Source organism: Cervus elaphus, chromosome 23 (genome assembly GCF_910594005.1).
Source record: "Cervus elaphus chromosome 23, mCerEla1.1, whole genome shotgun sequence".
NCBI lineage: Eukaryota > Metazoa > Chordata > Mammalia > Artiodactyla > Cervidae > Cervus > Cervus elaphus.
Genome location: NC_057837.1, coordinates 29,492,493 through 29,513,575, shown reverse-complemented (window position 1 = coordinate 29,513,575; position 21,083 = coordinate 29,492,493). Strand labels below are relative to the sequence as shown.

The 21,083-nt window shown below is 42.1% G+C and overlaps 1 protein-coding gene across 9 annotated transcripts in view; it reads right to left on the bottom strand.

Moving 5' to 3' along the window:
- Window positions 1-256: 256 nt before the first annotated feature.
- The window catches only part of LOC122681691 (S-acyl fatty acid synthase thioesterase, medium chain-like), a 39,445-nt gene continuing 18,618 nt past the window's right edge, over window positions 257-21,083 (bottom strand). For 5 of the 9 annotated variants that reach the window (XM_043884049.1, XM_043884050.1, XM_043884046.1 and 2 more), the window contains 6 exons: window positions 20,933-21,063; window positions 11,119-11,257; window positions 8,858-8,957; window positions 7,765-7,925; window positions 2,016-2,098; window positions 257-1,385 (listed from right to left, as the gene is read on the bottom strand). In XM_043884049.1, the coding sequence (XP_043739984.1) occupies window positions 1,246-1,385; window positions 2,016-2,098; window positions 7,765-7,925; window positions 8,858-8,957; window positions 11,119-11,257; window positions 20,933-21,063 (754 nt within the window). In that variant the 3' untranslated portion in view covers window positions 257-1,245. The remainder of the gene's footprint in view (window positions 1,386-2,015; window positions 2,099-7,764; window positions 7,926-8,857; window positions 8,958-11,118; window positions 11,258-20,932; window positions 21,064-21,083) is intronic. The other 4 variants (XM_043884051.1, XM_043884053.1, XM_043884055.1 and 1 more) reach the window with 4 other exon arrangements.

Here is a 21,083-nt window from a genome sequence, read left to right as displayed (position 1 = left end):
TTAGAGTTCACATTCTGCAACTAAGACCCACTACAGCCAAGTAAATAAATATTAAAAAGAATGATAGATTCTAAAAAGTCCCTCTTGTGTGTATTTCCCTTAATCTTACTCACTAAGACTCTCTATATACTATTTTTAAACCAACAAAAACACGACCCCATATTATGTGATCCCAAACACATCCGTGCTTTAGAAGGTGACATTTTAGCGTGTCAAGCTGTGTTAAGCTTTGGAAGCCGTAAGGAAGAGACACTGGTTGCATGCAGTAGGGGCTTTATTGTGAAGAACCAAGGGAGATAACAAATCAAGGTGCCAGTTAAACAGCCAGGATTCCAAGAGACAAACACGGTTTGGGCCTCGGCAGAGATGGCAGGACCCACGTAGCCCTGGGGATATGGTGCCTCTCCATCCCGGGCAGTAGGCATCTGTGAATCCTACCAGTGGTGGTCTGCCGTTGCTCTGACTCAGATCAGTCTCCTACTTAATTTTTTCCCTTTTCTTTCCTGTATGTTTCCAACTGGTGTGCTTGCTTTCTCTGTCTGGTTCAGATGATCACACATGAAGCTGAGGCAGCCTGCTGGGTCTGGCATTTGTGCCTGACCCTCTGTACACCGAGGACTAGACTCCGGACAGTCACCCTGAGTCCCAGTTGGTCATTGCCTGAACAGCAGCGGGAACACACACAGACAGCAAGCAGTCCAGGTCGGAGGAACCCCTTAGAAGAGAACCTAAGAGGGCTACGGGCATTCCGGGGACTTGCCAGGACAGGCAGCAATGATTATTCAGGGCTGTCTTATTTTAACATTTCCTCATTGATTGGGGCAACCCTATATTTCAAAAGATGAGATCAGGCTTTGGGCCCCAGTGTGTTAATGAAACAGTCATTTCATTTCAAGCACTTCCCCTGTCTGTGATTTTCACTGTCAGAATAACCGAAAGGAAGAAACGAATCATTGACCAAGCAGGAACTTCATTGACAAACCTTCCACAGATGAGACCCAAATGCGATTCTAATACAAAGAAGAAAGACCCTCCCGAAAGTATTCTTGACCCATTCATCTTGCATCCCCCAGATATGTAAATGCTCTGTGGGGAAATACATTTGTAGATAACACATCACCCTGACAGCAGCAAATTGATCATTTTCCAATCTCTGAAACAAACTCCTAAGCTACTCTGAAACACCGAAGAAGAGTATCACATGATCAATGGGACTGTTTTAAGACCAAGAAGGGGAGGTATCTGTCAAGAGGCAAGCGCTGATATTTCTAGAGACTTGGTTATGTATTTCTTGATGAAGCTTGTGTTGGAAGGTTCCAGAAGATAGAAGTGGTGTCCTGGAAGCACAAAACTTTCAAAATTTCCACTGGTTACATCTTTCCAGGCTGAAAAAACAGAATTGTATTTAATAACAAATGATGCCACCACCCGCAGATTTACTTCCAGGTGTTACTTTTCTAAGAGCTGACACTGGTGGTAGAGTTACTCCCATGGTTTCATGTTCTGTGCATCCTGAATTTCTAATTTCTCAGAGACCTCTCAGTATACAGTGGTATTACCTGCCTTCTCTCATTTTACACAGAACTGACATCTCTCCATTTACACTAGATAAAACTGGGACCAGTTTTCTACTCCATGCAACTGCCAGTTGAGAGGTTTTTTGTTGTTGTTTTTAACTAATACTTTTGTATTAGTTAAATACTAATACTAATACTTTTAACTAATACTTTTGTTTGGCGTTTGTGCCCTGTACTGACCAGACCATTTTTATACAAGTGAATTTTTTCAAAAAGACACTTCCTTGAAGTATGGCAATAGTTTAAGGATAAAAAAAGAAGCATGGATATTACACATCCCCTTGTAGTGTATGAAAAAAGGTGCATGGCTGGATTTATGTACTAGTACAGGACATTTTAAAAAAAATCAGATCTGTGCTGCAAGGCCTGCCAGCAACTCTGGCATGGAAATCATCAGATATCTCAATAAAACACCTCAAGCCATCAAAATCATTTCACCTTCCATATCCGCTGGTATATCTTCAGATCCAGAAAAGCATGTTATGTCACAAGAAAGACGAGTCTTAGAGTGTGTGTTACAGCTGCAAATATAAAGATGCCGGTTTGTAACATTTCGTAATAGACACCCCCTAGAATCTTTTCCTATTAATAACCTCATTTAAATCAAACAAGTCCTCACTTCCTTCCCTTTTGCTGTTTACAGCAATACAAACATTTTATTTTATTTTATTTTTATCCATGGCACTTTTACGTGTCAGCACCTGAGAGTCACTGTGGTCCAGGTTATTTTCTAAGATCTTCTGGCTTCTGGAACAGCCAGGTGCAGGCAAGGTGGCACCTGGGCACCCAGTCCAACTCAAAATGGGGCTGGTTATATAGTATCTTCAACTGTCATTCCCCTGAAATGGCCACCTCTCTATCCCCCAGGCCTCCGTTGTTCGGCAGAGGGTTGCTGTGCGCAGAACAGATGCAGATTTATGGACAGAGGGCCCCTGAGTTGATTCTGCCGATTCTCAGTTTCATCAAAACAGCAGGAAACCATTTGCTGAGAGCTGGTGCTGGGGCTGTGTTAGTCCCTTAGGGACACTTGGGTAAGCACAGCCCCTTTCCTCCTGCCACTTAGAGACTGGCTGGGGAGACAGACATTAATGAAGTCGCCAGACGATTGAACAGATTGAACAGATGGGTCACCAAGTTCAGGGTGATCTGTGAACACGTGACAAGTGGGGGTGGAGTGACATCAAGCAGGGACTCCCTGGAACATGGGGTTAGACTTGAGATCTGAGTAGATAGGAAAAACTCGGCAACGGGCAGAGATGGCAGGGAAAGAGGGGCCAGGTGAGCACAAACCAGGTGGCTTTTGTTCCATGAGTGAATGGAGAATTGGGACAAATTGCGGTAGAAGAAGCAAGCAAGAGGACTTCCCTGTGGTCCAGTGGTTAGGACTCTAAGCTTCCAATGCAAGGGGTGCAGGTTCAATCCTGGGTCAGGGAACTAGGATCCCACAGGCAACGTGGTGTGACCAAAAACCAGAATAATAAGCAAGCGAGGGTCACGTGTAGGTCTCCTGAAGGGATCTGGTCATCCTAAGAGAGTCAGGAAGCCACCAAGAGGATTTAGGGCAAGGCATATCATGACGAGACTTGACAGTCATCCCTTTTGGTACAATGTGTAGAACAGACTGAAGGGGACAAAGGGTTGTCTCTTTCAATAGTCCGGGCAAGAATTCCCACTTCTGCCTGGAATGTAGAAAACCAGGAGTGCCCCTCGCAGCCTAACAAGGAAAAACGCCTGACAAACTGCAAAACCATAAATTCTTGAACTCATCAGGAAGCTGAGTTTGCAAGGCAAACCAGATAGCGAACTCCAGGGAAGGCTGGGCCCCTCTAAGGAGAGGTGGGTCACACGGACTGTCTCATGTGGGCAGAGCACAGGATGAAGGGGTGTCTGCTGTCCATGTGGGTGAGAAGGAACCAGCTACAAATGCTCAAGTGCTGGGGACCAAGCGTGGGGTGATGTGTCAGAGGCAGTTCACACTGACTCACAGGCTCCTGTCCATGGCCCCCCACGAGGGGTTCACGAGAAAGAATAGGAACAGGCAGGAGGTCAGAAATAGCCCTCTCTGCTGGGCAGGTGGACAGCAGGAAATTGGATGCGACCATGAGATGGACACTAACCCCGCCCCCAGTCAAGTCCTCCCCTCCTACTAAGCAGAAATCTCAGTTGCTGGAGGAGGGGCATCAAACACCCCCTCCACGCCCCCCGCCCAGGGCACATGGGAAGATCCATGGATGTAGGGAATGGAAGCATTAACCCTCTACCCTGGGGGAAGGAATGGGAAGGGTCTTGGGCCCCCTGTGCTGTGCTTAGTCACTCAGTTGTGTCCAACTGCTTGCAACCCCATGGACTGTAGCCCACCAGGCTCCTCTGTCCATGGGGATTCTCCAGGCAAGAATACTGGAGTATGTTGCCATGTCCTCCTCCAGGGGGTCTTCCCAACCCAGGGGTCAAACCCAGTTCTCCCACAGGAAGACAGAGTCTTTACCACCTGAGCCACCAGGGAAGCTCAAGAATACTGGAGAGGGTAGTCTATCCCTTCTTCAAGGGATCTTCGTGACCCAAGAATCAAACCAGGGTCTCCTGCATTGCAGGTGGATCCTTTACCAGCTGAGCTGCCAGGCCCCCAGTTCTATACAAAAGCCAAGGGAAAGTCTTCTACTTCTGGGGAGGGAATGGAAACTTCCACCTAATACCCACCAGACCCACCCACAAGGCCTAGACACAGAGGACCTGGCTAAGACTGAAGCTGAAGATTGGCTCGGATATCCAAGAGCTCCCCGTGTTACCCCAGATGCTAGCATCACACATAGGGGGCCAAACAACAGCTGTCAGTGGGGGAGAGCCTGGAGAGAGACAGAAAAATTGAGAAAAATCCTCCAGTCTAGTCTCCACAGTAAGCACACAGTAACTTGGGAGAACCATTGCCCTGAAATGTAACCATAGTAGCAACAAAACCGAAACTCAGCTCCTCTCCAGTCTGGACTGACCCAACTCCCCACATTCAGGGCCTGCCAGAGGAGATGTGCTCAAATCATAAAGTATATTTATGTCAGTTCCATGCATGATATCCTTCAATAGAATATCTGTTTTATGCATGATACCTAGCTTTCAATAAAAAAAAATTATCAGACACAAAAAGCAATATATAACCTCCATTGTTAAGAGGCAAAGTAATTAAAAGAATAAGACTTCCCAGGTGGCTCAGTGGTAAATTACCAGCCTGCCAAAGCAGGAGACATAAAAGACTCCGGTTCAATCCGTGGATGGTGAAGATCCCTTGGAGGAGGGCATGGCAACCCTCTCCAGTATTCTTGCTTGGAGAACCCCATGGACAGAGGAGCCTGGCGCACTACAGTCCATAGGGTTGCAAAGAGTCGGACACGACTGAAGTGACTTAGCACACATGCACAAGGCTCCAATAAGACCCAGATGTTGGAATTGCCAGAGAAGGGCTTGACAGTCGCTATGATGGAGATGCCAAAGGATTTCATGGAAAAAATGGACATATGTGAACAAATGGGGAAGTTCATTAAAGAGGTGAAGACTGCAAGAAAGAGTCCAAAAGAAATTCTAGAAATAAGCAGTAGCAGCAACAGGGCATTCCTTTGACAAGCTATTCAGTAGATTTGATAACGGCTGAGCGAAGAATCAGTCAACATGAAGATGGTTAATGGAAATCATCGAAACTGAAACGAAAAGAAAAAAAATGTTTTAAAAAAAGGAGAACATCTGAGAGCCCTGGGACGATGACAGCCAGCCTGACCTGTGTGTCGTCAGGGTCCCAGAGAGAGAAGAGGACTGTGCATTCGTCCGAGTAGGACAGGAGGGCAGCTTGAGTGAAGTGAAGCTGCAAAGCCTTCCCTCCTGCCTCGGATTTTCCTTTTGACCTCCAGGCTTTGAGCCTTGGGGGTGGGTGATGGGCAAGGAGAGGGTGGAGAGACATTTCAGGTCTGATTTCATGTATATTGGGAAAAGCTGAGTGCTGCGGAGAGCTGGAGAGAGGAGAGCAGACCGAGGAAGGGGAAGGAGCGGAAGCAGAAAGGGGAGAATCCAGAACAAGCTTAGGACATTTGAGATTTGGAGGGAGGAAGTGAATCCTTATAAGTAGCTCCTGAGGTTTGATTTGCTGGGGAGAGGGTGAGACTATTAAAAAACTTTTTTTTTTTTTTTTTTTAATTCTGCAAGTGGAATATCCTTGTGAGTGACTTTTATTTTCAGTCTGGGGGAGGTTTCTTTTGAGAGCTCTTGAGAGTTTAGCTAAACTGCTTTATAATATTGGTGCCTCAGCATCCATGCTGTGTGGCCAGGCAGCTTGTGAGAGTCTGGACCTGACCCTCGGCCTTCCTGGAGCACGTGCAGAGTCACAAACACAGGTGAGTTCCTGTTGTGACCCTCCCCCAGCGGCCTAGGTGACAGCTGCTCCGGGCCCCCCAGAGCCTTCCCTTGTATACCTTTTAGGTAAACCTCCCATGAAGTTGACCAAAACCTGCTCTTTGGGGTTCAAGTTGACCAATCCGGACTTAGCCCGGGAATTCCAAAGCCCTCCACCCACGCCTAACGGCATGTCCATCAGGTCCGGCCACCTCTCTGCCTGCAGTCGGCCTTGACCTCCCCGTGTGGCCCCACGAGGTGCGCCGTGGACCTCCTCCATGACCCGTGAGTCATGAACTTCTCTATTTCAATTTCTCTCAGGGTCTGTGGTTGAACCTCGGCTCCCTTTCCAACACTCAGGGTTCTTCTTAACAAATGTTAATTCCCCAAAGTCACCAGAGCCTCTGGTAGTGAATTGTTGGGTTGGATTTTTAAAAATTGAGGGTGGTTTGTCAGGTGCCATATCCACGCCGTCTCCTAAACACGCCCTCCTGGCCTCCTCACCTACCACACCTTGAGGGGTTTACTCTCAGCATCCCTTCCTCTGAGAGGCGGGACCCTGGATCCAGATCTCACAGCCGCTAGGCCAGGGGTCTGGATCCTGGTGAACAGCCTCAACAGAAGGATGTTTGTGCGAGGCTTAATTAAAAAGCAGCTTTTGCCTACGCTATTTCACTGAATGTCCACAGTGCCTTGAATCACGTTTCCTTTGGTGGAAGTAGGGGATGTCGGACTTGGACTGGTGTTTCTTGGATTCTGACTCCATGCTAAGCCAGGAACACAGACAGCACAGCCCTGTGGGGACCACATTTGCTCAGACAGTTGGGGTAGAAATGGAGAGAGATGACAGACCAGGGCAGCTAGTGCCCCTAGTGGTGGAGTAGAGGTGGGCATCGGCGTGAACGCAGAGATGTGATAAAAATGAACCGGATTGTCTCTGTTCCCAAGGTGCTTCAAGTCTGCGCCCCTTTTTCTTTTTTTAAAGCTATTTGTATAAACTTCTGCTCACAGGCACTGCCTGTGGAGGCTCTAGGTTCAGCTCCAGGCTTTGTGGCAGAAAGAAAGGGAGCACAGACCCGTGTGTCCGGCTCCTCCCCAAAGCAGACAAGAGCCAGACGAAACTGAAGAAACGCACGATGGGATAGCATAGTGACTGAGGGCCAAACGCTGGCCCCACAGGACCTGCTGTGGGGACGTTAGAAAAGGAAGAACCTTATGGTTTCAGTTTATTAGGGCCAGTATCTGGAACATTAGGACTTCAGTCCTATTAGAAGAATCAAATGTCAATGAGACCTCTCAGGAGACAGGAATAGACAGGTGTCATGGAACCAAATGAGTTCTGGAACAAAATTCCCCCAAGAAGCAAACCACTCCCTTGTCTTGGATCACCTCCACATATTTAATAAGTAGGGATCCCCTTCTGCTGTTCCCCTAAGAAGATGAGCATCCTTTGACATTAGTAATTTATGCAACAAATTTTTTTTTATGTGATAAAGCATACTGGATTGGTCAAAAAGTTCATTTGGGGATTCTGTAAGATCTTATGGAAAAACTCGAACAAACTTTTGGCCAACCCAACACACATTGAACCACATTTTTTAAAAAAGATAAAGATGCCCTGTTCATCCTTGATTAATGTAATTTCCATGCCCAGGCTCCATTTTAAGGCAGCAAAAATATCACAGGTGGGCCTCAAAAGAAAACAAGTCAAACTCTGCCTTCCTGGATAAGCATCCTCAGAGAACGGCCAACCTGCATCTTCCATAGATAATTTAAAAAAAAAAAGAAAGAAAGAAAACATGCCTCAATGACTTACATGACATCTTTCAAAATGTGAAGATCTGCTAACACTTTGGTAAAGGATTCTTGACTCTGTTCCTCATCACCAACAAAATCGTCACGAATGCCTCCCATTTCCTTCAGTAAAAAGGCAATTTGTTCGACACACATATCATCTTTGAGGAAAGGAAGTCGGGCCTTTGACATGAAACAGTAAAAACATTACTCTGACATTTCATTTAAAGCACCTGTTCAGACCCTGAATGCTCTCTACTCTCCCTTTCGGTGATTTTGAGAGTTCTCTGATGAGGGCTTTCCTGGTGGTCCAGGGGTTAAGAATCTGCCTTGTGGGGAGTGCAAGATGGTGGAGACATAGGTGTACATGGAGTACATCTCTCTCCACGGATACATCAGGAATACACCTTCAGACACAGGAGTGCTCACAGAACATCACCTGATGGCAGACAGGAGTACCTGACCACCGGAAAAGAATCTGCCTTGGTGGTGCAGGGCACACTGGTTCAATCCCTGGTCCAGGAAGATCCCACATGCCGTGGACCAACTCAGCCTGTGTGACACGACTCCTGAGCCCATGTGCGACACCTACTGAAGCCTGTGTGCCCTGGAGCTCCGTTCCACAACAAAAGAAGCCACCGCAGTGAGAAGCCTGCACCATAACTAGAGAAGAGCCCTGGCTCTCTGCAACTTAGAGGAAGCTGTGCACAGCAATGAGGACCCAGCACAGCCAAAAATAAACATTTTTTATTAAAAAAAAAAAGAATGAAAAAAAAAAAAAAAACAAAAAAGAATGATCCAGTTAGTCTGCTGAAAGTTAAATTCTCTGCTGACTCAGAATGGAGGAAAATACACTTAGAATCAATAGTTTTCATCAGAGATGCCTGGGCCAGTGCAGGCACTGACCAGGAAACAGTTAAAGTGCATTTCAGAGCAAAGATGAGAAGATGACAGTGAAAGAGATTTGTGAGTGTTTCATTAACCAATAGTATCTTTTATTCATCACCATGTCTACTGGTGATCAAAACTCATCAGAAAGGAAAACAATGACTTGATTTCCCCACTGCACTTCCATCCTTCCCACCACCCTCCCTAAGGAAAATGAAATTACTTACATGAGGAGGGCTTGCACTTGACACAAATAAATGTTCTGGTTCTAGATTATATTTTTCTTTCAGATGTAGTGCAGTAAAAAAAGCAATATAAGATCCCATACTACATTTGGGGAAGAAAAACATGACAATAACTATTCAATGAAATTCATAATACATCAGAAGTCCACAAGAACTCATAAACACAGCAATGATCATGAAACAGACCGAAGGAGAGCTTACATTAGTTGAATAATAGCTAACTTATTTGTAAATGGTAGGTTTTCAATGATTTGCAGCAACATCAGCAGTGTTTCAAGACATCCTAGATAATTCAGACTAAGATGGAATACTGATTTCCACCATGTCTTGAAATTAATTTAAATTTCCTTTCCTCCCTGAAAGATAGATGTCACTATGTATTTAATATTTATCAGCAGTTTTCAAGGTATAGTCTGGGGACTTCCAGGAGTTCCTGTCACCTTTTCAGGTGGTCTGTGAGGTTAAAGCCATTTTTAGAATATTGTTAAAATGTTTCCCTTTTAAACTCTCATTTTCTTTTTTTAGGAGAGCATAGTTGAGTTTTCCATACACCACGTGTGTCATGGGTTATCAGCACAGTTGGAATGCAAAAGAGAGAATCTTAGCTGCCTTCTAATAAGCCAGACATGTGTGCCAGAGTGTACCAAATGTGTGCCAAAGTGTAAAATAGTGCCACTCTTCTCACAGTGCTTTTTTGGGAAAATACAGTCTTGCATAAAGTATGTATTCTTTATAGCAGCATATAAGGGGATTATTAATGTTAAGTATCTTGAAAGTTTCATAGTTTTATTTTCTAATATGGTAAATATTGATGGATAAACCACACATAAAATCTCGTTGATCCCCTCAATGCTTCCAGAAGTATTGGGTTGGCCAAAAGGTTTGTCTGGGTTTCTCCATACCATGTTACAGAAACACCTGAACGAACCTTTTGGTCAACCCAGTATTAAAGCAATGCCAGGAGTAAAAAGTTTGTGAACTGCTGTAGACATTACGTAGTTATATTTTGTAGACAGTATTGATCAAGAACATTTTTTGCAACTATCTTCAAGCAATGAACAAAGGAAACTCAGTTCCATGGTCATTGCCGCTGAAGTGTAAACTGAAGGTGATTTGGAAATTTCTATCAAGTGCTCTATCAATGTGTATGTCATTAACCTAAATTCTGGACATGTGGTCCTTAAGAAATTTATAAGAAATGTATACTAAATTTTCTACAAAAATGTCATCAAAGTGCTTTTATAACAGAAAAAAAGATAGAAATAATTCTTCTCTTAAAAGGAATTGACAAAATCATCTTGCAGCGATTACAGATCTCCATAGCAATAGTTTAAGTGGGGGGAAAATTAGGAAGAAATATAAAATAGGATCCCAACACGCAAAAATACTATGGAGCCACATCAAAATTCTGAAGGATTATCTGGGATAATGGATACTTTGATTTTTCTTTTTTTTTTTTTTTTTGCTCAATCGTATCTGTAAATATATATAATACAGGAGCCAAAATGTACTGAGTCCTTACCATAATTAATACCAAGTAATTTATGGTTATTATTCATTTAATCCTCAGAAATGGAGCCATTATCATTCCGGCTTCCCAGAGGAAGAAACTTAATTCAGAAACCCAAGGAAGTTACCAAAGGTCAAACTGAGTAAGAGGCAGACAGAATTCTGATATTTATGATTTAACCTTAAAATCCTACAGATTAGCTTAAGAAATACATACTCTTTATATCCTTTTTAATTTTAAAAATAAATGGGATATACGTTGCTGCTAGAGTCTTGATTTTACAAATCTTAATGCTTTCTGCCTAAAAGGGAAAAAAAGTCAGATGATTGTACAGACTGGCCAATTGTAAGAGCCGTGGCTGGTCAGAGTTACCCAACATGCTGGGGCTATTTTCAAAAGAGAAGATACCAAGAGAAGCCTAGGATCTACACACTCCTGAAGGAGAGGTTTCCATTCATTTCAGCACTAGGCCTTTCCATCTTTTCGGTCCCTACTAGGACTTCTTTCAGTCTGACTTTCTCATTTGAGAAGAGCTCTAACCATACTGAATCCATCATTCTTTCAAGCAGTGGTGAAACATCAAAACCAAACTAAAACAAAGGCACACATCCCAGAAGACACAGAGGACAACGTTAACCATGGATCTGTGGTGGAAAAAAGTCCCCCAAATGTTTTTCAAAACAGAGGTTTAAAAACAACAACAATAAAAAAAAAAAAAACGGAGGTTAAATACCTGTGACCAAAAAATGCAAAATTTTCACCCTGGATGATCGGCAGTAGGGCACAGGCAATTTCATCAACCACCTGATGCATGTCACTTGCAAAAGGTTCGTCAAGCCGACTTTCTCTCCCAGCAAGCCGTATGGCATGCACTGGAAGTAAAGGAAGACGGTTAATGTGTGCAGATGGTGGGAGGGTTGCTGTGATACTGTGAAAGGGTTTAAGTTAATATGGTGGGAAGAGTTTCAAAGATGTGAATAATATTAGTCAAATGTAAGGAGGGAAAAATTTTAGAATTTGCTGATTAAATAACACAAGCTATAGCAGACTACATATCTGAAAAATACTCTCCAACATTTAGAATTTTTTAAAAAACGTTTAGAAACACTGGATGAATCACATGCATGCAGAGTTTGGCTCACACTAAGGTAAATGATAAAACTAGAAAAGAGAAAAAATAAGAGGGAATTAAAAATTCCAGTCAGGAGCCCATTACACAGAGTGAAGTAAGCCAGAAAGATAAACACCAATACAGTATACTAATGCATATATATGGAATTTAGAAAGATGGTAACAATAACCCTATATGCAAAACAGAAAAAGAGACACAGGTGTATAGAACAGACTTTTGGACTCTATGGGAGAAGGCGAGGGTGGGATGATCTGAGAGAATAGCATCGAAACATGTATATTATCAAGTGTGAAACAGATCGCCAGTCCAGGTTGGATGCATGAGACAAGTGCTCGGGGCTGGTGCACTGGGATGATCCAGAGGGATGGGATGGGGAGGGAGGTGGGAGGGGGGGGTCAGGATGGGGAACACATGTAAATCCATGGCTGATTCATGTCAATGTATGGCAAAAACCACTACAATATTGTAAAGTAATTAGCCTCCAACTAATAAAAATAAATGAAAAAAAAAAAACTGGAAAAAATAAAAATAAAAAAAATAAAAATTCCAGTCATGAGCCTATGCTAACAGAATGATTGTCTATAGCTTCTTGTTGTTCAGTCGCTTAGTTGTGTCTAACTCTTTGCGACCCTACGGACTGCTGCACACCAGGCTTCCCTGTCCTTCATCTCCCGGAGCTTGCTCAAACTCGTGTCCATCGAGTTGGTCATGCCATCCAACCATCTCATCCTCTGTCATCCCCTTCTCCTCCTGCCTTCAATCTTCCCCAGCATCAGGGTCTTTTCCAATGAATCAGTTCTTTGCATCAGGTGGCCAAAGTACTGGAGTTTCAGCTTCAGCATCAGTCCTTCCAATGAATATTCAGAACTGATTTCCTTTAGGATTGATTGGTTGGATCTCCTTGCAGAACAAGGGACTCTCAAGAATCTTCTCCAATACCACAGTTCAAAAGCATCAATTCTTCAGAGCTCAGCTTTCTTTATGGTCCAACTCTCATATCCATACATGACTACTGGAAAAACCATAGCTTTGAAGAGACCGACCTTTGTCAGCAAAGTAATGTCTCTGCTTTTTAATATGCTGTCTAGGTTGGTCATAGCTTTTCTTCCAAGAAGCAAGCCTCTTTTAATTTCATGACTGCAATCACCATCTGCAGTGATTTTGGAGACCAGGAAAATAAAGTCTGTCACTGTTTCCATTGTTTTCCCATCTATTTGCCATGATGTGATGGGACTGGATGCCATGATCTTTGTTTTTTGAATGTTGAGTTTTACGCCAGCTCTTTCACTCTCCTCTTTCACTTTCATCAAGAGGTTCTTGATGAGGTTCCTCTTCACTTTCTGCCATAATGGTGGTGTCATCTGCATATCTGAGTTTACTGATATTTCTCGCAGCAATCTTGATTCCAGATTGTGCTTTGTCCAGCCCGGCATTTCACGTGATGTACTCTGCATATAAGTTAAATAAGCAGGGTGGCAATATACAGCCTTGATGTACTCCTTTCCCAATTTGGAACCAGTCCATTGTTCCATGTCTGTTTCTAACTGTTGTGTCTTGACCTGCATACAGGTTTCTCAGGAGGCAGGTAAGATGGTCTGGTATTCGCATGTCTTAAGAGTTTTCCACAATTTGTTGTTATCCACACAGTCAAAGGCTTTAGCATAGTCAACGAAGCAGATGTTTTCCTGGAATTCTCTTGCTTTTTCTTTGATCCAACGGGTGTTGGCAATTTGGTCTCTGCCTTTTCTAAATCCAGCTTGAACATCTGGAAGTTCTCGGTTCATGTGCTGTTGAAGCCTAGTTTGGAGAATTTCGAGCATTATTTTGCTAGCGTGTGAAATGAGTGCAATTGTGCGTAGTTTGAACATTCTTTGGCATTCCCTTGGTTTTGGATTGGAATGAAAACTGACCTTTTCCAGTCCTGAAGCCACTGCTGGGTTTTCCAAATTTGCTGGCATACTGAGTATAGCACTTTAACATCATCATCTTTTAGGATTTGAAACAGCTCAGTAGGAACTCCATCACCTACACTAGCTTTGTTTGTAGTGATGCTTCCTAAGGCCCACTTGACTTTGCATTCCAGGATGTCCAGGACTCTAGGTGAGTGATCACACCATTGTGGCTTGTATCAGGAATATAAGACACCAAGTTTCCAGGGTGGCTGAGAAGGACAAGGCATTGAAGTGCCTTAAATTTATGAGAAAGGCAAATAGACCAATGGCACAGAATAGACAGCTTAGAGATAGACGACATACGTGTGGGAACTTACTTTTTGACTGTGTTGACATTTAAAATCAGTGGGAAGGAAAGTGTAGGTCTCTGAATAACCAAGTCAGCTGATTATTAACCTAGCTCTTACATGATATAGAAAAGTCAATTCTAGCTTGAATATGACAAAATGATTCATATCAATGTATGACAAAACCCACTGGGAAAAAAAAATTGATAGAAGAAAATATTGGCAAATAACTTTGTGACTGACAGTTAGGGTATACTTTTTACCGTAAGCCGTAAGAAGTGCAAACTTTAAGAGAGATAAACTTGACTATATTAAAATTTAAGACTTCCATGGATCAAAAGACAACATGTGAAGAAAGAAATGGCATAGACTGGGAAAGACATTTTAACCTCCACTACCTAAAAAATTAGGGTCATAAATATGTAAAGAATTTCTAGACATCAATAAAAAGAAGAGAATCAATTGGAAAAGTAAGCATAAGAATCTGATGAGAAACTCACAGGAAATGAAGCATAAATAGAAATATGAGTTTGAGCAAAATCCAGGAGATTGTGAAGGACAGGGAAGGGTGGCCTGCTGCAGGAGTCCATGGGGTGGCAAGGAGTCGGACACAACTGAGAGACTGAGCAACAGCAAGAATATATACATAAGAAAAACGCCCAGGCGCATCTATAGCAAGGATTGCTCCGTTTAAAATCAGAGGAATTTATCTTGTAATTGGAAGTTGTACCTTTTGACCACCTTCACCCCTTTCTTCCAATCACTTCTGTTCTCTGAATTTGTTCTTTTAGATTCCACATATAAGTGATACCATATGGTATTTGTCTTTCTCTGTCTGACTTATTTCACTTAGTACAATGCCCTTCAGATCCATCCATGATGTTGCAAATGGCAGGATTTCCTTCTTTTCAGCTCAGTATTAACTATTATTTCATTATCTGTCTATCTAGATATCACGTTTTCTATATCATTCATCCATCAGTGGACACTTAGGTTGCTTCCATGTCTTGGCTATTGTAAGTAATGCTCTAATGAACATGGGACGTGTAGCTATCTCTTTGAGATAACCAGTTTTGTTTCTTTCAATATATACCCAGAAGTGGAATTGCTGGATCACATGGTAGTTCTATTTTTAATTTTTTGAGGAACTTCCATACTGTTTGCCAGAGTAACTTCACTAATTCATATTCCTACCAACAGTGCACAAGGGTTCCCTTTTCCCCGTGTCCTCATCAATGCTTTTGTCATTTTGGGAACCAGCATTTTAACAGGTGTGAGGTGATACCTTGTGGTTTTGATTTGCATTTCCCTGATGATGAGTGATGTTGAGCATCTTTTCATGTACCTGTTGGCCATGTAAGTTGTCTTTCAGAAAACATCTATTCAGTTCCTCTGTTTATTCAATTTTAAAATCATTGTTTTTTGGTATTGAGTTGTATGAGTTCCTTGTATGTTTTAGCTATTAACTCCTTCTTAGGGGTTTTATTTGCAAATATTTTCTCCCATTTGGTAGGTTGCTTTTTCATTTTGCTGATTCTTTTGTGGTGCAGAAGCTTTTTAGTTTGGAGTCATCTTGTTTATTTATCTTACTTTTGTGTTTGGGCTGTAGGTGTCATCTCTGAAAAATCGTAACCAAGATTAATGTCAAGGAGCTTTTTCTTTGTTTCCTTCTAGGAGATTTATAATTTCAGGTCTTATGTTTGAGTCTTTAATTCTTTTTGAGTTAATTTTTTGAGTGAGTGATGAGAGTGGTCTAGTTTCATTCTTCTGTGAATATCCAGCTTTCCCTGCACCATTTATTGAAGAGACTGTCTTTTCTGTGGGCTTTCCTGGTGGCTCAGCTGGTAAAGAATCCACCTGCAATGCAGGAGACCTGGGTTCGATCCCTGCGTTGGGAAGACCCCCTGGAGGAGGGCATGGCAGCCCACTCCAGTATTCTGGCTGGGAGAATTCCATGGACTGTACAGTCCTTGGGGTTGCAAAGCATCCAACAAAACTGAGCGACTTTCACATCGCTCTCGTCAAATGTTTGTTGACTATGTATTTGGGAGGTTATCTCTGGACTTTCAATTCTATTGCATTTGCCTGTGTGTCTGTTTTTATGCCAAAGGATACTATTTTGATTACTATGAGTACATTCTAGGGATATAATGTACAACATGGTGACTATAGTTAACAATATTGTATTGCATATTTGAAAATTGCTAAGAGAATAGATCCAAAAAATTATCACAGGAAAGATAACTGAAACTATTTAAGAGGATAGATGTTAACTAAACGTACATGATGATCATTTCACAATACATACATGTCAAGCTATGTGGTTCAGCTTAAACTTATTCACCATGTGCAGGCATGTGTGTGTGTGTGAGTGCGCTCAGTCACTCAGTCATGATGACTCTTTCAACCCCATGGACTGTAGCCCGCCAGGCTCCACTGTCCATGGAATTTTTTAGGCAAGAGTATTGGAGCGAGTTGCCATTTCCTCCTCCAAGGGATCTTCCCAATCCAGGGATTGAACCTGCGTCTCTTGCGTTTCCTGCCTTAGCAGATGGATTCTTTACCACTGTGCCACCTAGGAAGCCCCAAGCTTCTTCAGTCATTTACATCTCAATAACATTGGAAATAATAGAACAAAATCAGAATAATTTCATGCACAGATTGGCAAAAAATTTAAAGTCTTGGCAATAACAGTGTTGTCAAGGGTATAAAGGGATTCGAATTTTCATGTGCTGCTTTGGCAGTATAAATCTTTGCAGTTCCTTTGGAGGACAGTTTGAAGTAGAGACATTCCTATTCCAATACCCAGAAATTCCACCTTTAAGTATAGACTTTTACCCATGCATGCATGAACACATACAGTTGCCCCTTGAACAACAAGAGTTTGAACTGGGAGAGTCCACTTATATGCAGATTTTTTTTCAATAGTAAGTATACAGTACTACAAGAAATGCAGCTGGTTAATTCCACCGATGCTGAACCCTGAAAACAGAGGGCCAACTACTCATTATACATGGATTCTCAACTGTGTAGAGGTTCAGCATCCCTAACCCCTGCACTATTTAAAGGTCAACTGTATATGAGACTGCTCACAGAAGTTATTACACATAGCAGAAAAAGACCTTAATACCTATAAAGAGAAGACTAGACACATATAGTCACACAGTGGAATAATATATACGAGTTAAAAGTCAGTGAAGTAGAGAGTCACATATTCAAGGGATGAATCTCAGAAAAACAGAGGGGAAAAAAGCAAGCTTCAGAGGAACATTTACAGTATGTTACATTTATATAAAGTCAGAAAAATATGTGAAATATCTATCTTAGACTGTCAACTGTTGATTGAAAACCTCATACGAAATTACCTTCAATAATTTGTAAAATATATTTATATATTAGTAACAGGGCTCTCTTCTTCTAGTGCATGGGTTTTGGGGAGACCTCCATGGCAGAGTGTTGGTACCTGGAAATGGAGAGAAAGGGGCTTGGAAAGCATGAGGGAGCAGAGTTGTAGTGGCTGAGAAAGGCACCTTGGAAAGGGAGGAACATCCCTTGGAGGCCTGATGGCAAAAATAAAGAAGGAAGTGACTGAAGATAAGAGCCCCACAGATGCCAGGTAGCATCAAAGAATCAGAAGAATGAACCCCCCCCAACTCCACAGTGTCCTTTATTTATAAACTGCACTTCACTTATAGTGACAGAAGAGGGCACCCTTGAACTAATAAACAGAGTAAGCAACTAATTGCCTCGGGCTACCCCCTGCTGACGGAGAAGGCAATGGCACCCCACTCCAGTACTCTTGCCTGGAGAATCCCATGGACGGAGGAGCCTGGTAGGCTGCAGTCCATGGGGTCGCGAAGAGTCGGACACGACTGAGAGACTTCACTTTCACTTTTCACTTTCGTGCACTGGAGAAGGAAATGGCAACCCACTCCAGTGTTTTTGCCTGGAGAATCCCAGGGACGGGGGAGCCTGGTGGGCTGCCGTCTATGGGGTTGCACAGACGGAAGCGACTTAGCAGCAGCAGCAGCACCCCCTGCTGAATGACCTGGGTGGTTTTTCGTTTTTTCATACAGGATTTTTTTTTTTTTTTTTAAATTTCTGGGGTAGTTTAAACTCATACATGGTTCAATATTCAAGAGGTACGAAAAGGCTTGCAGTGCAAGAATCTCTCCAAATCTTGCTCTTAGCCACCTAGTTATCCAGCTGCTGCTGCTAAGGGCAATCAAAGGTATCAATTATTAATATAAGCCTTGAAAGGTATTTTATGCATATGTTAAATGTAAGTTCATTTCCTTCCTCATCCCCTCCTTACAAAAATGTAGTGTATGAGTCCCACTGTTTAAGAACATGAGTTTATTCCTCAAAACATCTCAAAGTTCCAGAATGACCTGTTTTTGTGGGTCAGGAAAATCCAACATACTTCATCATGAGTAGAAGCATAACACACAAAACAAAGTAAGAGTCAAACTTTTTCAGCTAATGATTGAAGATGCTTTTTAAAAAGCTCACAAAGCAAAGCAAACAATACAAAACTCTAATATAAATTCAAATGAGAAATTGCAGACATGAAAAAACACTATAACTCAGAAATTGAAAATCCTGAACAGAAATAGTCAGACAGTTGCACAAAGGGGTGACAGAATACTGGAAAGAAATTGATTAAAGGGACAAAAATTATTTTTAAAATGACTGAATGTTGTCTGCGAGGTAATAGATGCAATGTATTTAAATGGATATGGAGGACAGGAATAAAAGAGCTGGGAATAAGAAAACAAAGAAAAAAGGAAAAGAGCCCAAAAGAAGGTGATAATCACAAAAGTCAGAAAGTGTTCCAACACAGGAACAAATGGTGACTCTCAAGAAAGGTAAACAAACTAAAATACTGGTAAAGAACTAATATTTGAAATTATAATCCATGTAAATGTCCCTGAAATATAATGACATGAAACTGTGTGTTGACGATAATTGAGGAAACTGGGTGAGGCATAGTTGAGAACAACTTTGCAACTTTTCCATAAATCTAAACCATTTTAAAAAATAGTTGTATTTTTAAAAGATTAACAGAGATCTTAATCAAAAGTAAAAATAAAATCTGAAGCAAATATTTCAAAAAGTAGTATTGAAAAGGCAGTAGTAATTGATACTTGATGGTTTCTTAGACTACGCTATTGAACCAACTTTCCAGGATCTAGGACCTAGAGAGTGTCATCTCTAGTGAGGATAACGCTTACTTACTTGAGACACTTCACTCAGAGATTGTCGTCTTCCCTGGTAGGGGAGATGACAATCTCTGAGTGAAGTCAGACACAGGAAGACAAATATATGGTATTGCTTATATGTGAAATCTAAAAAACTATAAATGAACTTATTTACAAAACAGATGTGGAGTCACAGATGGAAAAAATAAACTTACCAAGGGATAAGAGGGCTATAAACTGGGAGACTGGGGTTGACATGTATACACTACTAAATATAAAATAAGTAACTAATAAGAACCTGCTGTATAGCACGGAGACCTCTACTCAATACTCTGTAATAGCCTATATGTGAAAAGAGTCTATAAAAAAAGAAAAGAGTCCATATAGGTATAACTGAGTCCCTTTGCTACACAGCTGAAACTAACACAGCATTGTAAATCAACTATAATCCAATAAAAAAAATTTTTTAATGTCTTACAGCAGAAAAATCCTCTCATTGAACAGGTAGGGAAGCTGAATAACACGCACGCACAGTACCTGTTTGAAGGCATCATTGAACTGCTGGGGCAACCTGGACCTCCCTGAAGAGAGGAAAACTCTGGAGAAGTGAAGTGCAATTTCTCCAGCCTCTTTCCTGCTGTAGAGATATGTCAATTACCTGGTACAGGTTGCAAGTTCTAGACTGCAGGTGGAGGTCTACTTTTTCTTTTTAAGTTTCTGTTAGAATATAATTGCTTTACTTTTAAGAGGCCAAGAAGTCAGCAGCACTGTATATATTCCCACAGGGCTAGAGAGGGAAAAGTTGGAAAAGTGCAAGTCGCTCAGTCGTGTCTGACTCTTTGCAACCCCATGGACTATATGATCCATGGAATTCTCCAGGCCAGAATACTGGAGTGGGTAGCCTTTCCCTTCTCCAGGGGATCTTCCCAACCCAGCGATTGAACCCAGGTCTCCTGCATTGCAGGTGGATTCTTTACCAGCTGAGCCAAAAGCTGGAAAACAGTGCTGTAACGTCAGCCAAGAATTAGATGCTGTGACCTCAGATATAAGGGACTTCCGTGGTGGGTTAGACTATAAACCATCTATTGCAAGGTAGGAGATCTGGGTCTGATCCCTGGGTGAGGAAGATCCCCTGGAGAAGAAAATGGCAACCCACTCCAGTATTCTCACCTAAAGAATCTCATAAACAGAGGAACCTGGCAGACTACAGTCCATGGGGGTCCCAAAGAGTTGGACACAACTGAGCGACTTACAGTTTCAGAGAGGTAAGAGGTACAGTGTTTTGTCCCTCAAGGCTTTTGACTTATCTTAAGCTACCCATGTCCGGGAATAAGAAAATATAATCAGAAAATGACTTAAAAGAAGAGTGGTGTTTAATTCACTTTCATGCTGCTGTGAGAAAAAAAATTCAAGTTCACAGTCCACCAATAAGAAAGTACCTGGGACAGGGGCTTTCCAGGTGGCTCAGTGGTAAAGAATCCACTTGCCAATGCATGAGACGCGGGTTCGATCTCTGGGTCAGGAAGATCTTTTGGAGAAGGAAATAGCAATCTATTTCAGTATTCTTGCCTGGGTAATCCCATGGACAGAGGCTGATGGGCTGCAGTCCATGGAATCGCAAAAGAGTCAGACATGACTTAGAGACTAAACAACAACAACAATAAAAAAGGAAAGAAAGAAAATTCCTAAGACAGACAGGGTAATAGACAGAGAGACAAGGGGCGTAAAAAAGTTGAACAGAGTCTGAACAGAATCTCAGTGACCTATTGGCCTTAACAAATGGTATAACATGTTTAATTCGGTAACAGAAGATAGCAGAATTTCTTACTCTGGAAGTAGAAAAATGACAAAATTGCTCTTATTGAAGAGCAATCTTGAGTGTCTATTAATATTAACTATCCCCCAGTAAGGAAATCTGTATTGTTTGTATGTGCATGTTATCTGACCGTGCAAATTGCTGTAAAAGTTCACATACCTTCCACGGAATTAGGAATATCTTGGCCCCATTTGGCAAAGAAATTGGAGCCACCTCCTCCCCAAGGAAAGCAAACCAGCCTAAAAAGTGCATTACGATTCTGGTATAAGCAGTTCACAACTTTTTCATTCCTAGGGAGAAAATTCAAATA